The sequence below is a fragment of the Sciurus vulgaris genome, assembly GCF_902686455.1.
Source record: "Sciurus vulgaris genome assembly, chromosome: 11".
NCBI lineage: Eukaryota > Metazoa > Chordata > Mammalia > Rodentia > Sciuridae > Sciurus > Sciurus vulgaris.
In genome coordinates this window covers 69,906,494-69,923,736 of record NC_136472.1, presented here as the reverse complement: position 1 = coordinate 69,923,736, position 17,243 = coordinate 69,906,494, and the positions used below count along the sequence as shown (strand labels likewise).

At 38.7% G+C, this 17,243-nt stretch overlaps 1 protein-coding gene across 2 annotated transcripts in view; it reads right to left on the bottom strand.

Moving 5' to 3' along the window:
* RNF121 (ring finger protein 121) overlaps nucleotides 1-17,204 on the bottom strand; it is a 60,882-nt gene extending 43,678 nt beyond the window's left edge. The window contains exon 1 of one of the 2 annotated variants that reach the window (XM_079104855.1): nucleotides 17,059-17,204. In XM_079104855.1, the coding sequence (XP_078960981.1) occupies nucleotides 17,059-17,121 (63 nt within the window). In that variant the 5' untranslated portion in view covers nucleotides 17,122-17,204. The remainder of the gene's footprint in view (nucleotides 1-17,058) is intronic. The other variant, XM_079104856.1, reaches the window with a different exon arrangement.
* Between the last annotated feature and the right edge of the window lie 39 nt (nucleotides 17,205-17,243).

Here is a 17,243-nt window from a genome sequence, read left to right as displayed (position 1 = left end):
GCATGCACCACCTTACCCAGCTTGGCATAATTTTTTCCAAGATTGATCCATTTTGTAACATATAGTGTAGTTCACTCCCTTTTTTAAAAATTTTTTTTTAGTTATAGATGGATACAGTACCTTTATTTTACTTATTTATTTCCCTGTGGTGCCAAGGATTAAACCTAGTGTTTCACATATGCTAGGCAAGTGCTGTACCACTGAGTTACAACTCAGGCCCTTGGTTCACTCCTTTTTATTGCCAAACAATATTCCATTGTAGGTACATATCATATTTTATTTATCCATTCATAAGGTGTTAAGATACTGGGGATGTATCAACTTTTGGGCTATTATAAGTAATATTGCTATGAACATTTTTCAGTATATTTTTGTGTGAATGTATGTTTTCATTTTTCTTAAGTATACACCTAGGAGTATAATTGCTGTTATATGGTAACTCTATGCTTAACCTTTTGAGGAACTGCAAACTATTTTTCATAGCAGCTGTACCATTTTACAGTCTCACCAGCAGGGTGTGAGAGTTCTAATTTCTTCACATCTTTGCTAACATTTGTACTCTTTTTGATTAAAGTATTCAAATGGGTGTGAAATAATATCTCAAAGTCACTTTTCATTTCCCAAAAGGCTAATGATGTTGAAAATCTTTTCAACTTTATTATTATTTTTTGCAGTGCTGAGGATGGAAATTATGTTCTTGTAGGCAATGACTCTACCACTAAGCTACACCCCCAGCTTCTCTACAGCATCTTTTCATCTGCATACTGGTCACTGTATTTCTTCTTTAAAAAAAAAGTCTATTCAGGGTTTTTTTTTCTTCAATTATCTTTTTATTATTGAATTTTAAGTTATTTTTATATCCTAGATATAAATCCCTAACTGATAGACAACTTGCAAATATTTTCTCCCATTATGTAGGTTATCTTTTCACTTTTTAAATGTCTTGTAGCACAAAAGTTTTTAATCTTAATGAAGTATAATTTACATCTTTTTTTTTGTTGTTTGTAATTTTGATATATTTAAGAAATCACCACCTAATGAGGTCATGAAGATTACTCCTATGTTTTCTTCGAAGAGTTTTATAAATTTAGTTCTTCCATTTAGGTCATTAGTTCATTTTTAGTTAATTTTTCTATGCAGTGTGAAACAGAGGTCCAAATTCATTCTTCTGCATGTGGCTATCCAGTTGTCTTAGCATGATTTGTTAAAAAAAAAAAAATTCTTTCCTTTCTGTGCCTGATTCTTTATATTGGCTCTTAACTCTCCACAATGGAACATCACCCTTATTTTCCACATCTTCTTTAGTTGTCCCAGTAGCTCTCTAAATTTTGCTGAAGACACTCATCAAAACTAAAAGATAGCTATAAAACTGTTTATAATACCATTCCCCCAAAAAAGGACCTCTGAGGCTATCGAAGAGGTTTGATACATTTATTCCTTTACTTATTCTCAGTTTAGTTACTCCTATTCTAAATGTGCAGGTCCTAGGCTAAGCAGAGAATACAGAAATGAATCAAACTTTTTCCTGCCCCTGAGAAGACAGAAATTAAGCTTTTTTTTTTTTTTTTTTTAAATCAGGGATTTATTTAGTCCAAGAAACACAACTGTTTCCATTTTACAAAAGGCACAAATGAGATATAAAGCACAGATATGATGCATCAACAATCATGGTGACTGAGGTCTGGAGAAGTGTTAGAGAGATAAGACATAGACCTTAAGAGGGAAACCAGTGTCAGGGATTAGTGCCTCAAACAGTCAATGACTATGTGTCATAAGGTCTTGTGTCACAGTCACATTATAACTTTTATAGGACCTGGGCATTCTTCCCTTTGTGGACCCCCTTTCCATTAAAAGAAAAGTTTTTTAAAGTGTATGTTTTACAACTACATTGGTATAAAAAGGTATAATCCCAGCCAGATTACAGTCACCTTTTTCTTCTAATTTAAAAAGAAATTAAAACATTTTTGTGGGCTTCTGGTCACTGCACCTACTATATCTAATGAATAAATCAGCCCTGGGTCTTGCCTTCTCCCCACAGCTGTGGATTAAGTGTTCTCTCCTCAGCTGCCAAGTCATATTGCTTTGCTGCTTCTGAGATTCTTGTCTCTACTACTATCTGATTATGCAGGATGAAATTTAGGTGCACACTAAATCTCACATTGCCTAAATCCACCAAAAAAAGTAACCTCAGGCCAGATGGAGTAGCATACACCTGTAATCCCAGTGGTTTGGGAAGCTGAGACAGGATGATTGTGAGTTCAAAACCAACCTCAGTCACAGCAAGGTGCTAAGCAACACAGTGAAACCCTGTCTCTAAATAAAATACAAAACAGGGCTGGGGATGTGGCTCAGTGGTCAAGAGCCCCTGAGTTCAATACCCTGTACCCTCCCCCCAAAAAGTAACCTCAGCTATACTTATATAAGCAATATAGAGTCCTCTGACAATCACTCAACCATAGTGTGCACTCTGCATTTCTAGAAAGGTTTAGATACATTAATGATCAAATCCAAACAAACAAAAAACCCAGACACATCACAAATTCAAACAAAAAAACAAATGTCAAAGGTTAAGCAAGTCACCATGTGCCTAGAATCTTGAAGGTAGCCAACAAGGCATAAAGACAGGCATAAAACACACATGTGAAATAATTTCTTATAGAAGTGTTAGGAACAAAAATAAAGAAGTCTAAAGGAAGAGTAAAGAAAGAGGCTATTTTGTTGCTATATATCAGTACTCTGCTTTCCCCCAAAAGTTTGCCAGCACCAAAAGAACATACTGAATAAGATGGATAGTGACACTTAGTCCATGTGTTATGTCTCATTTCCTTGGGTTTTAGCTCACTCATTTTTCACCCTGAGAAAAGGCCTCAAGGCAACAACTATCCTCAGTGAACAGAAATACAACTATAAGTTCTAATCTGGTGTAGCTCTTTACTTACTACATTTATATATATTTGCATAAATGTTTATATATATTTGTTCATGTGAAATATATGTATTATACATATATAAATGTTATATATACATTATATATAAAAATAAATGTATTGCCGGGTGTGGTGGAACACACCTGTAATCCCAGTGGCTCAGGAGGCTGAGACAGGAGGATCACATGTTTAAGGCCAGTCTCAGCAACTCAGCAAGGCCCTAAAGAACTTAGTAAGACCCTGTCTCAAAATAAAAAGGGCTGGGGATGTGGCTCAGTGGTTAAGTACCCCTGGGTTCCATCTCTAATACCCCCCAAAATTTTATGTGTGTGTGTGTGTGTTTGTATGTATATATATATTTTTTTAATTTATATAAATAGGGTACTTCTCCCTATGCCTCAGTTTCCCCATCTATAAAATGAGGATTGCTAGATGACTTTCAAGTTCCCTTAAGATAAAATACTATAATTCACACAAAATTTATCTAACTCCAAAGCTCTTGAGTCAGCTATAATAGATTGGTCTTTGAAACTACCTTAGTTCTCTTAGTGACCACAGAATTTAGCAAAATGTCTTTAGTGGATGCTATTAAGTTAAATCACTAAAAAGTGATAATGCACACATCAGGAGTTTACATCACTCAGGGAATGGTCTCCCACACTGATTTTAAACACCTGCTAACTGCAAAGAGCCCTAAACTCTGAAACTCTCTCTTTGGATGGGCAACCTGACATTTCATACTTACTGGCTAATCCTTTTACATTAGAGAATTATCAGCCATGGGGCTAGAGACTTTATCCTTTCGCATTAGAGATGAGTAAGTCCAACCTTTGCCCATGATGTATTCACAGTCCAGACAGTAGTGGAAGACTACAATTAAATATAATATGATAAGGATAACTACTGACATATAAACAAAATGCTATGTAAACCCAGAGAAAAGAGAGATTAGCTAGCTCCTGAACTCGGTAGAAATACAACATAACAACCTTGCCAGTAGCCTTAATCTGGTAAGGTACAGATTCCGTGGCCTGCTGGGTAATTAGGATAACAAGTGAAGTCCAAAGGTTCACAAGCTATCCACATTTGTAGTTCCCCATTCTTCTTTCATTCCATTTCCACATTTCATTCCACATTTTCCAACTCCATAGTTGTGCCAAGAATTCAAGACAAATAAGTTTAAAGTGGAACTACCTCACCTTTAAGACCTCCAAGGTCCTAATCAGATGGGACATTAGATATACTTAGCCAAATTCTAAGGCCTGACATGGGCAGCACACTTGGGGCAATGAAGTGAAGGCAGATGCTAGTTGAAACAACTGCTAACAATGCTACCTGCCTTCACCCCTGTGCCCTTCCTACCATCACCAGAAAGCACAGCTACCAGCTGGGCATGGTGGTGCATGCCTGTAATCCCAGCAGCTTGGGTGGCTGAGGCAGGAGAATCCCCAGTTCACAACCAGTCTCAGCAAAAGAGAGTTGCTAAGCAACTCAGTGAGACCCTGTCTCTAAATAAAATACAAAATAGGGCTGGGGACATGGCTCAGTGGTTGAAGGCCCTTGAGTTCAATCCCCAGTACCAAAAGAAAAACAAAAAACAAAAAACAGTTACCAATCTATCTAGGTAGCTTTTTAAATTAAACTTTTCAAATATGAGGGCATATAGTTTACTTCTTTGATTCTTCAATTTCTACCTAATCAAATTTCTGTTTCTCAGTCTGGCTTCCTTCCTTCTGAGACCTCTTCTCCCATTCTTTTCTATATGCACTCCAGCTTCCAAACACCTTAAATTTCTCTACCTCTCCTTAAAGACCTGAACTAGATGTCACCTCCTGCAGAACTCTCCCAGAACAGAACTATCCTTTATAAACCCCTAAAGCCTTTACATTCTGGACTGTGCTGATCAAATATACCCACCTGTGAAATCTCCCTTGAGTTTTTCATTGCCACACTTAGTTTAGACTTAATCCTTTGTTTTCTCACGGACTACTATAGCAGCCTCCAAAGTAATCTCTCTAACTCTAATCTTCCAGAACAGACTCAGGAGCAGCTAAAATGGTATTTATCAGACATATATCTGACTGCATTATATTCCTACTTTGACAAACTTTCATGACCTTCTATTGCCTTCAGGTCAAAGTCCCAACACCTTAGTATGACATGCAAGGTACTTCATACTCTGACCCAATCAGCTTCCTTATTTCACCTCTCTCAGCCAAGTGACTTCTACTCAGCCACAATAAACCACTTGTCATTCTAACTGGTTCTACTCCTTTTCTGACATGATTCGATTCTTTGGTTGCTGCTTTCTTCTCTCTAGAAGTCTCTCCTCACCTTTATTGTCTAGCTTACTCCTATTAAACCTTTAAGGTGTAGCTCAATATCACCTCATTTATGGAACATTCTCCACTTTTATCCATTCTTACATCTATTTAACTGTTAACTGAACATGTTAAGTTCTAGACTAGAAATACAATAATAAACAAATAATTCTCAAACTCAAGGAGCTTGAAGTCTATTAAGACAAAGTAACCAGGCCAAGGATTTTTTTTTGGTACCTGGGATGGAACCCAGGGGCGTTAACCACTGAGCAACACCTCAGTATCCCACCTTTTTAATTTTATGTGGTCTTTTGTGACTGGTTTCTTTCACTTAGCATGTTTTTAAGAATCATTCATGTTATAGCATGTATCAGTAGTTCACTCCTTTTTTTACTAAATAATATTCCACTGTGTGAATATATCATATTTTATTTATCCATTCTATCCATTCACCAGCTGAAGGATATTGGGATTGTTTTTATATTTTGGTTTTTTAAAATAATGTTGTTATATATATGTGCTATAAGTTTATGTGTGAACCTTTTTTTTTTTTTTCCCTCTTAAGAATATACCTAAGGGGGCTGGGGAGATAGCTCAGTTGGTAGAGTGCTTGCCTTGCAAGCACAAGGCCCTGGGTTCAATCCCCAGCACCGCAAAAAAAAAAAAAAAAAAAAACCTAAGGGTGGAATTGCTGGGGTATAGATCTCTATGCTTAACCTATAGAGAAACTGCCAAATCGTTTGCACATCATATTACTGAGATTTTGATTTGCATTTCTCTGATAGCTAATGATGCTGTACATCTTTCCATGTGCTTATTGTCTATTTATTTTCTTTGGAGAAAAGCCTAATCAGATTTTTTGCCTTTTTTTTTTTTTTTTTTTTTTTTTTTTTTTTGTAGCAGGAATTGAACCCGGGGCACTTAACCACTGAGTCATATTTCCAGTCCTTTTTTTATATTTTATTTTGAAACAGGGTCTCACTAAATTACTTAGAGCCTCACTAAATTGCTGAGGTTGGTTTTAAACTTGCAATCCTCCTGCCTCAGTCTCCCAAAATGCTGGTATTACAGGCATGTGCCACCACACCCAGCTTTTTGCCCAATTTTGATTGGGTCATTTCTTTTTAATGTTGAGTTGTAGTAAGAGTTCTTTACATATTCTATATATAATCAATGTTATCAATGTATGAATTACAAAGATTCTTCTCCAATTTAGCCATCCTATTGGTGTAAAATGGCCCAAGGATCAGTTTAATCTCATTTGTTTTTATATTTCAAAGCTATAACCTGGCACATTGTATACATTCAATAAATGTTAGAAGGATGCTAAATAATTTTAGTTGCTTTGAAGTGAAGGACAATAGCTTACTTGTTAAGCATCCCCCTCACACCTAATACTAGACACAAAACAAATTCTTGGGAAACAGAAACTAATTCTCTCGAACAAATGCTGGGGACAATGCTGCAGAAGAATTCAGAGAAACTGAGAAACCCATATGAAACCAGTAAAACCTGTTTATACATTGCTCCTACCATTCACCCCTAAGAGAGCACTGCTTTCTAAAGGTAAAAAGCAATTAAAAAAAAAAAAAAAACAATTTCTATATAAACCATCCCTGCAGTATCTACATTCATAAGTAACTATCAAATTGCCCCATCACTTAGAAAACTGGCCCTCTCCCTCCATTCCCTTTGCCAATGAGAGATAACAAGCACATGACAAAATCCCAGGCTATGTTCATCCCCAGCAATGAATGATACTTTAGTTCTGCTGGCAGTGCCCTTTCTTCTCTGTAAGGAACTCACATCCACAAGGGAAGAGACAGGTTGTAATGAAGGTGCTTCATCCTTGTGGTTGTTCAGGTAAAAAGTGACTTTTTCCTCATAAAAGAAACATTAATATAAAATCCTACTTGATTATGAATAGCCAACAGTCAATACTTTTCAAATTTAGTACAGCATATAGCTAGAACTGAAGGGAACTTTGGGAAGAAAGTAGAACTGAAGTTCATGGCTGGTGGTACCAATGGAACAGGAAATATTTCTACCATCTTTTCCTTCCTTTCTATTCTAGCTACAAACTTAATCCAGACCTTCAATCTCATGCCCTTCTCAGTCACTGTCTCACCCAAGTTGAAAATCTTTGGGTGTCCCAATGCTACCTAGAAAACAAAGTAAAAACTCCTTAGCAGGCTACACAGTACCCTGCAAGAGAGCAATAAAGAGTGAGCTCTTGTTACCACACAAGGCCGTGATCTGATCCCAGTTGACCTTTCCAGTTTTTCACATTCCTTGGGGTCCCATTCTTCTAGCACTTTACATGCACTTTAGAATTAAATAAATCTGGAAGCCCTACTTGCCTGGACCCTTCAATCTCATCTCCATTTCAGTCCCCCCATCTAAAATGCAAATTTGATACATGTCATTCACCTAAATTCTTAAAGCTCTTCTTAAAACTAATCATCATCTACATATAAAAATCCAAACTGCTAGCCAGGTGCAGTGGTTCATGCCTATAATCCAAGCCATTCAAGAAGCTGAGGCAGGAGACCTCTGGGCCCCAGAGTTTGAGGCCAGCCTGGAAAACATAGTAAGACCCCATCACAAAATAAATAAATAAATAAATAATCCAAATTCCCTAGCACAATATATAATGTCTTATATGATATCATACCTGCCTGTCCCCCAACTTTTTTTTTTTCTTTTTTTTTTTTTTTGCGGTGCTGGGGATCGAACTCAGGGCTTTGTGCTTGCAAGCACTCTACCGACTGAACTGTATCCCCAGCCCCGCAACTTTCTCTTTACTCCCCACTTCCTACACTGATACTCTAGTATTACTAAACTGCACCCAGTTCCCTGAAGTACCATTCTCTCTCTCATCTCCCACCTTGCATATGTTGTTCCTCCTGCCTAAAGGGCCCTTCTTTCTTTAGCTGGTTAATTTCTAGTCACCTCCACAGTCAGCTAAAGAGCCTTTCTTCATCTCTTGCCTTTCGTTTTTTGTGTTCCCAGAGATCTCTATGCTTCTTCATAATTCAGCAGTTATTATATCTGCTTATTTCAATCCCCTGTACTATCAAAAAAATTAGCTATTACTGTTATTATTATAATAGGGAGAGAAAATATTGTTTTTGAAGGGTACCAAATGACTAGCTCAGAAGATGTTAGACTTAATCCTAAGGGCAACAGGGAGTAAAATGTCATGAGGCTTCTAAGAAATAGAATGCTTTCAGTTATTGGTAACAACTAGAAAGGGGGAAAAAAGGGAAGAAAGAACAAAAACCTTGGCAGGGCTTATGCTCTCTGCCTCCCCTTTCTCCAGTTTCTCTCTAGCCAAAAGCCTCATAGCTATGACCCAACACCCTCTTGGGAAAGCTGTACTTCAGAGGAAACTAATGAGTTTATGTTTCCCTACAGATTTTCCTCTGAGGAGCAAAGAGATAACATATGACTTCAAGAAGGGAAAACACAAAGAAATACCAAGGAGATGAGAGATGATGCTATATCGATTATCCTGGGTTAATTTCCATGGCATAAGCTTTTAGGTCAGTCTCAGGTGCCCTGAGCCTACATTCTCTGTCACTGACTGTACCTCCAAAATTCAGAGGTGCAAAGCAGCAGAATCTAAGAAAAGGTACAATGAGAACTAAAAGGTTGAAGCTATCAGAAATAGCACAATCTGAAGAATACTGCAACAGAGATATTCAGAGGGAAGACAACGACCACGGAATGATAAGCTCCCTACCATTAGAGGGATTTAAATACACTTTGAGTGACCACTTCCTGGAGATTTCAACACAGGTAGATGTACTAAATTAAAGATTCAAGTTCAACATTTGAAACCTATTCTATGCTAGCCACTATGTGGAAATAAAAGAATGAATAAGGCTTTCAAGCATAGCTGAGTCTGGTGGGAGAGATAAATAGCACAACCTCTGTCAAATCACCTCAGGAAATGAAATCCCACACACAGTGGGGATGTCTAGTGTAAAATAGGATAGGAAATAAACATATTCACATTTCCCAGGGTTGCTAAGAGCCCAAGAGCTGGAAAGGCCTTGGATTTGATCCCCTGATGTCACTTACCTATGTGTATGATGTTAAACAAGTCACTTAAATTCTCCATGCCTTAGTTTCTATATCTGTAAAGTGGGGGTAATTATAATAGTACCTATCTTGTAAGGTTGCAGTATTAAATTAGATAATGCATATAAAACACTTGGTGTTTTATTGACACAAAGTACTCTATATTATTTTGCCTTCAATGCTCTCCCTCAGCACTCTTTTCTGCTACATCCTGGCCTCAGGATTGTTTGACACTGTCTTCTAATCATCAACTATGAGTTGGCTATCTCTGAGATAAAGCAAATCTATTCCTATTCTAGAACCTGGGTTACTGTTGACTACTCTAGTGGGGTTTTCCCCACTTCTTCACTATGCTACAACTCATTTTACATCCCTAAAAAAATTCCAAAGATACACAATCAGATATTCAAGATTAAACTCCAATCACACATGCCTTAATCCCTCAATATGATCTTGGTTTGAACCAAGAATCCCCAGAGAAGAAAATCCCCAAAAACAAGGAACACTTATCAAATGTCTTCAGGGAAAGACCCACAGAAGGAAAATAAAGCAACAAAACATTGATTATTGCTTTGAAGAAGCAAGGAATAGGAACTTCCACAGTCTGCCTGCTGCAGGTTTACCAAAATAACTGGTTCAATCCTTAGCAGCACAAAAACAAAACAAAACAAAGCAAAAAACACCCTGGGAAGAAGAAATGTGATACTGACTGCCATTTCCTCCTTGATGTACCACTGCACCTACTCCACTATTGCAGCACTTGTTTTTGCATTTACCTTTCAGTCTTTCTCAACCTATACTAATCTATAAACCCCTTGATGGCAGTTATTGTACTTTATCCATCTTGGTATTATCAGGCATAGCACAGTGCCTGGCACACAAAAAGTGCTTCAGAAGTCTGATGACTAGATTGATAAATGAAGGTAGAAACCTTTACAGAGAAAACCATAAAAGGTGAGGTAAAAAGCTAAATGTGTAGACTAGAAAAGTCCTAGAAGCCAAGTGAGGCTTAGGCTAGAATCCTAAAGGACAGGTAGGATTTGGAAAGGAAAAGATATTCTACACAGACAAGGCAATACCAAAGAAGACCTGGCAGCAACCAGAAATACAGTACACAGAGCTGGGCACATGGTAGTCAATGCATGTAATTCCAGAAACTCAGAAGGCTGAGGCAGGAGGTTCGCAAGTTTAAGGAAGACTCAGCAAGGTGGTGAGACCCTCAGCAACCTAGGAAGACACTGTCTCAAAGTTAAAAATAAATTAAATCCAGGTGTGGTAGTGAATGCCTGTAATCTCAGCGGCTCAGCAGGCTGAGGAAGGAGGAGCACAGGTTTGAGGCCATCTTCAAAAACTTATTGAGGCTCTAAGCAACTTAGTGAGACCTTGTCTCAAAATAAAAAATAAAAAGGGTTGGGGATGTAGCTCAGTGGTTAAGCACCCCTGGGTTCAATCCTCAGTACCAAAAAAAAAAAAAAAATCCAAACCAATTATAGGAATATTGTAAACATTAAATAAAAAGCAGTACCACCAGGAATGGTGCACTCTTAGAATCCCAGTTACTGGGGTTGGGGTGACCTGAGAGGAGGATCATAAGTTCAAGGCCAGCCTTGGCAACTTAGCAACCAACACCTTATCTCAAAATAAAAATTTTAAAAAGGACTAGGACTCAGTGATAGTACATCCCTGGGTTCAAACCTCAATACCACTAATAAAAATAATTAATATTATCAAATACTTATTGGGTACCTACCGTATGCTGGAAAACATGTTGAATGAAGAGGACAAAACAATAAACAAGAAAGACTAGGATTCTGCTCTCTGGTGAAGCTTACAGCCTAGTGGGGAAGACAATTACAATGTTTGGTAGAGCTGGGCTAGAAGAACAGAGGAGGCTGAAGGAACACAGAACAGAGTGACCCAATCAGTGGACTAAAAGAGACAGCTCCTTCATTTTCTTAAAATTTTTTTCAGTTTATTTTTAAAAATTTGTTCTAATTAGTTATACATAACAGTAAAATGCATTTTGACACATTGTCCACAAATGGAGCATACTTCTCATTTCTCTGGCTGTACATGGTGCTAAGTGACAACAGCAGTGTAATCATATATGTATATAAGGTAATAATGTCTATCACATTCTACCGTCCTTCCCATCCCCACCATCCCACCCTTCCTATCACTTCCTTCTGCATAACCCAAAGTTCCTTCATTCTTCCCTACCCACCCCACCCCGTCCATGGATCAGCATCCACTTATGAGAGAAAACATTAGGCCTTTGGTATTTTTGGGATTGGCTTATTTCACTTAGCATGATATTCTCTAGTTCCATTTACCTGCAAATGCTATAATTTCATTCTTTTTTAAGGTTCAGTATATACCACATTTTCTTTGTCCATTCATCTGCTGAAGGGCATCTAGGTTTGTTCCATAGTTTAGCTATGATGAATTGCAGCTCCTTTGTTTTTTTCTTTTTTTCTTTTTGGTGGTGCTGGGGATTGAACTTAGGGCCTTGTGCTTGCAAGGCAAGCACTCTAACAACTGAGCTATAATCCCAGCACTCATTTTTAAATTGTGGTTTATAACACCTTAAGACTTCTATTGAGTCCCTTCAAGGACCAAAATGTTTTCAAAGTGAGTTTTTATTTAAGTAAAGAGATTCATGACTAAATGAAGTTTAAAAAACACCAACATAGTTCTAGGTACTAGGGATTAAATTCATGGCCTTGTACATGCCAGGCAAGCACTCCACCACAAAGCTAGATCTCTAACCCTATTTTTATTTTATTAAGTTGCAAAAGCTGGTCTTGAACTTGTGATCCTCCTCCTTGGTCACCTGAGTAGCTGGGATTACAGCCTATGACTCCACATCCCTTGCTCGACTCAGATCTCCTCTTCTAACAAGTGTAAAACAGGACCCAGAAAAGATAAATTATTCACTTGTGGCAATAATACCTCAGTTAGTTGCACTTGGGATACCTGCTTTGATCTCTGGCATGCACTGATCTACATGATATACCATCATTTTAGCAGATGAGCAGACATTGAAAATGGACACATCCAGAATTCACAGGTTCAAGCCAGAAGGGTTGCCTGGCCATGATTGAGTACTGATATGCTGTTCTACCTTTAAGTCTTAAACTACTCCCAGTGCCAAGAGGATGCCTCTAATTCCTCTCAGAGGTTAGTCAGCTATTCTGCTTAGGAGAAAACCACTGGCTCTAGGAGTAAGTTGGCTTCTGGGTCTGCTAGCTGGTATTCCTACTAACGTTCTCAAGCACACCATGGTTTGCAGTTGTGAGATGGAACTAAGTACCAGTCATCACAGACTGTTTAATACCTGACCAGAGTTGGCTAAACCCATCTCTCATCTCCCTAACTACCACTGGGCTAATCATTCCTCATGATCAAGGGTTCAGCAGAATCAAATTATTAGCAAATAAAGGACTTAGAATAATATTCTTTTGGTTAACCCCTATTTTGATCCTCTCAGGAAAAAAAAAAAAACTGCATCATGTTTTGAATATGAGGCTCACCCCTTCCCTATACTAGGGACTGAACCCAGTGGTACACTATTACTAAGCTATATATCCAGTCCTTTTATTTTGAGACAGGGTCTCAGTAAAATGCCCAGGCTGGCCTCAGATTTGTGATCCTCCTGCCTCAGTCACCGGAGTTGCTAGGAATACTCATATGCACCACCAGGCCTGGCTGGAAATAGGACTTCTGACTATAAGGGGCAGTTTGCTTTGGTAAAAGAAGTCTGCAATTTGAATCTTTAAACTGATGGGAAATAAACACTGTGGAATCTGGAAAAGTGGATTTTTTTTTTTTTTTTTTTTTTCTACAGGGGTTGAACCCAGGGGCATTTAACCACTGAGACACATCCCCAGCCCTTTTTTTTTTTTTTTTTTTTTTTTTTTTAATTTAGAAACAAGGTCTCCCTGAGTTGGTTAGGGCTTCACTAAGTTGCTGAGGCTGAGGCTGGTTTTGAACTCATGATCCTCCTGCCTCAGCCTCCCAAGTTGCTGGGATTACAGGCATGCACCACCACACTTGAATGGAAATGTGGGCTTAAATATTAGTAACACCACTTAATAGCTGCAAACCTTTAGCATATCTCAAATCCTTGGAAGCTCGGTTCCTCAATCATACATGAAATACTAAAAAAAACTTACCTCAAAAATGTGAAATTCAAAATGCTCTTCTGAATCAACTACTTATCAATATACTGTATCAATTTTTACATATAAAATAATTAAGTTTAAACAAATTTTATTTATTTAGGTACTGAGGATTGAAATCAAGGGCTCTTAACCACTAAGCCACATCCCCAAGCTTTTTTTATTTTATTTTATTTTTTATTTAGAGACAGGATCTTGCTGAGTTGCTGAGGCTGGCTTTGAACTCAAAATCCTCCTGCCTCCACCTCTCCAACAGCTGGGATTGCAGGGATGTACTACCATGCCCAGCTAAGACTATACAGTTTTAAATCACAAAACCCTTAGAACACAAATAGTGGCATGAGAAATGGAACCAAGGAGCTCAGTACAGCAAGAACTGAACAGTATAGCATAGGCAGACCTGGCCAGAATCCATACTTCCTCACTCACAAACTGTGAAATCTTGGGAAACTTCTTTATTTCTCTAGCCTTTGGCTCATTTAAACTATGGAATTAACACTTCTAACTCACAGGACTGCTACACAGGTCAAGGGTTTTACACAAGTGCTGATTTGTAATAAAGGCTCAATAAACAGTAACCTTTCCTACTGGTAGCTCTTTCCTAAACCTTCTCTTCTATTCACCTCCCCAAAGCAGGAGAAGCCATTTTATTTTATTTTATTTATTTATTTATTTTTGCGGTGCTGGGGATTGAACCCAGGGCCTTGTGCTTGCAAGGCAAGCACTCTACCAACTAAGCTATATCCCCAGTCCAGGAGAAGCCATTTTAAAAAGCCTAACTTAGGGCTCAGTTGGTAGAGTGCTTGCCTTGCATGCACAAGGCCCTGGGTTTGATCCCTAGCACCGCAAAAAAAAAACAAAACAAACAAACAAAAAAAAAGCCTAACTTACTTCTCAAATTCTGAAGAAAATCATGAAGCCAGACAAAAAGAGGAAAGGAATATGAATAACTCCTACTGGACTATTTATCATGCTGATAATATCTAGTATTGGAAAGCACAGATACAGTAACCTGAAGAACAAACCACATCATGTACTTTCCAAAATATAAGAAAAGTACACTAGCCCCATCTTAGGCTACCCATTACTCTTATATAATCTGGGCTCAACATTAGGATCCAACCAAGCAGAAAGTGCAGAGAGGCAACTCTGATGTCACATGCAAATGACAGCTTTTTATTGGTAAGCCCAACGTTTAATTTTTCAGCTCAAACCCATCTCTATCATAAAGACTTCACTGACTTCCCCTAGCAGACTATAATGTTTGTCTCTTGTGTTTGGCTTCACTTGTTGCACACTTTCATTACTGCAATTATCTAGTAGTATTGTAATGGACTATTTGCAGGTCTCCTCACTGGATTGTAAATTGCTAAAAATCCTCTTACTCATCTTTGAATTCTTGATGCATAACACACAGTAAATTCCTATAATTACATATTAAATGATGGATTTTGACTTCTATTTCACTAGTGATGGCTGAACAGAAACAGCTGGGGAGACATTAGAAGAAACACACAAACTAAGGTCTGCCAGACCACACCTCTGTTCTTTCTGGAGCTTGAGGGGGATTACTATTTCTGTTTCTCAGAGTTACTTTATCTTAAACACACAAAGAAAAGAACAGAAATTCAATTCACACAGCATTTCCAGATAATAGATTATATTCCTTCTCAGAGAATAAAACATGTAACAAGGTTTCTGGGATGAACAAAAGTGGTTTCATATAAAGATGATCTCTAGGCATAACACTCTGGAAAGTGTATCATACTACTGGTAGCTCTTAAGTCCTTAAACAACAAAGAAAAACTAAGAAGTAAAAGTTTAAAAAAAAAAGTCTTACATGAAAACCTTAAATTCTTTTTTCCTCTTCCAAATCTTCTGCTCTGTATCTTAATGAACCCTTACATATATAACTAATGTCTCACTGAAAGAGATACATGTACCAATCTCAAAGGAGAGCCCATGACTAACAAACCATAGACAATAACTTTAATACAGCCTTTACTCTGTTCAAGGTGTTTTCAAATATATCTCACTGAATCATACTGTAATCATAGAATCTTAAAGGTAAAAAGGGCCTTGGAGGTCATTTCCACAACCACCCCACCTTACCAATCTAAAGATATCCCAACATCTCTAGTTTCTAGTGATTAAGAGGAAAGAGACAAAAGACAATGCTTAATTCTCTCATGCTCTGACCACCTGTCAGTTCTCAGTCTCCTCCCCCACCTTAATGATCCCAATCATTTAAACCAAGTTAACCCACCACCTAGCAATAGTCTTTGCTTCCTTAGTCCACTTCCTTTTTCTGAGCCTCATCACCAAACTTTCCCCACTCTCCCACCAAACATAGTCAGGGCCTCTAAAATTCTGACGCCTCAGCGCTTCCACTGGTTCCATCCCTGACAGCTGATTCTCTTCCTCCTATTACCCTGTGTTGTCTTTATCTACATGCTGTCAAACGCAAGACCACACACAACTCTAGCTATCATTCTCTGGCCTCAGGATTTTTTTCCCCTTTCCTTCCTCACCTCTCTGCTTCTCAGCCTATCCTTTCATTCCTTTCAAACTCAGTGATTCCTTCCTCCTGTGATTCAAGGTCCACTGGTAACTGAATACACCAGCCTTTAAATGCTTATTAGATAGGAAAGGAGACATGCACTCTCAAGTTCACTTTCAAAGCATTTATTTATCAAAATCATTTATCCTTTATGATTCAACAAACTCTAAGAGACTTTCCCTAGCCCAAAATGAATTGGTGTCCTCTTCTCAAGGCCACCATTATACTTCTGATGCAATATTTAATCTTGTCTGTCTCCCACCACTACACTGTGGGCTCTACAAGAGAAGGGACCCTTGTGTCCCTTGCACCTAGCTCAGGACCCGGAACAAAGGTGATACTTACTGTGAACGGATGAATGATTCATTCATCCATTCATACAATCCATTCAATCATCCATTTGTTGAGCAAAACTTTACGTACATAGAATCTAAAATCATTCAATCATCCATTCGTTGTCCAAAACTTTATGTACAGTCATAGAATGTAAGGATGAAAAATGAAATAGTTCCTACCTAAAAGTAAGTCAAAGCTATAATACCTGTAGATTAGCACTTTTTCCCAGTCTGTATGCCCAACCCCCACGCCAACCTTAGCGTCCTCTCCCACAGAGAAAGCCCGGCCTTTCCTTGCAAAAGTCGACGCCCCTTCAACTCTTAAGCTACCTCTCAGCCCCTTAGTCCTACCCTAGGACCCCCCAATCAATAATCTCAAAATCTTAACACCTACATCCGTGTAGGCGTTCTGTCCTTCATTTCCACCTCTGAGGCTACTGCAAGACTTCTAACCCAACGACCACCTCAGGGTGCCCAAGTCAAGAGAACCTCAGATTTCCTTCACCGTGCACCCGCCCCCCAGTCAGCTCCTCCTTCCCTCTCAGGACCCTTCCTGTCTCCCCTAGGACCCTCTTCCCCCAATGCCTCACTGCCCCTTCCATCACTTTCAGGCTGTCCCTTCTTTCCTTGTCTCTCTACTCTTCTTACCTCATCTAGCTCCCGTTCCGCCGCAGCACCTCCTCCAACCTCCACCTCCACTACTGCCGCCATCTTCAGGGCTCACCCCCTCCCTACTCCCCGCGCGAGCCAGCTGCTTCCGCCGCTCAAGTGCTCTTAGCCAATCGGCGGCGGGGACTCTAGCAGGAGGGGCGTAGCCCCAAGACTACCGGGAG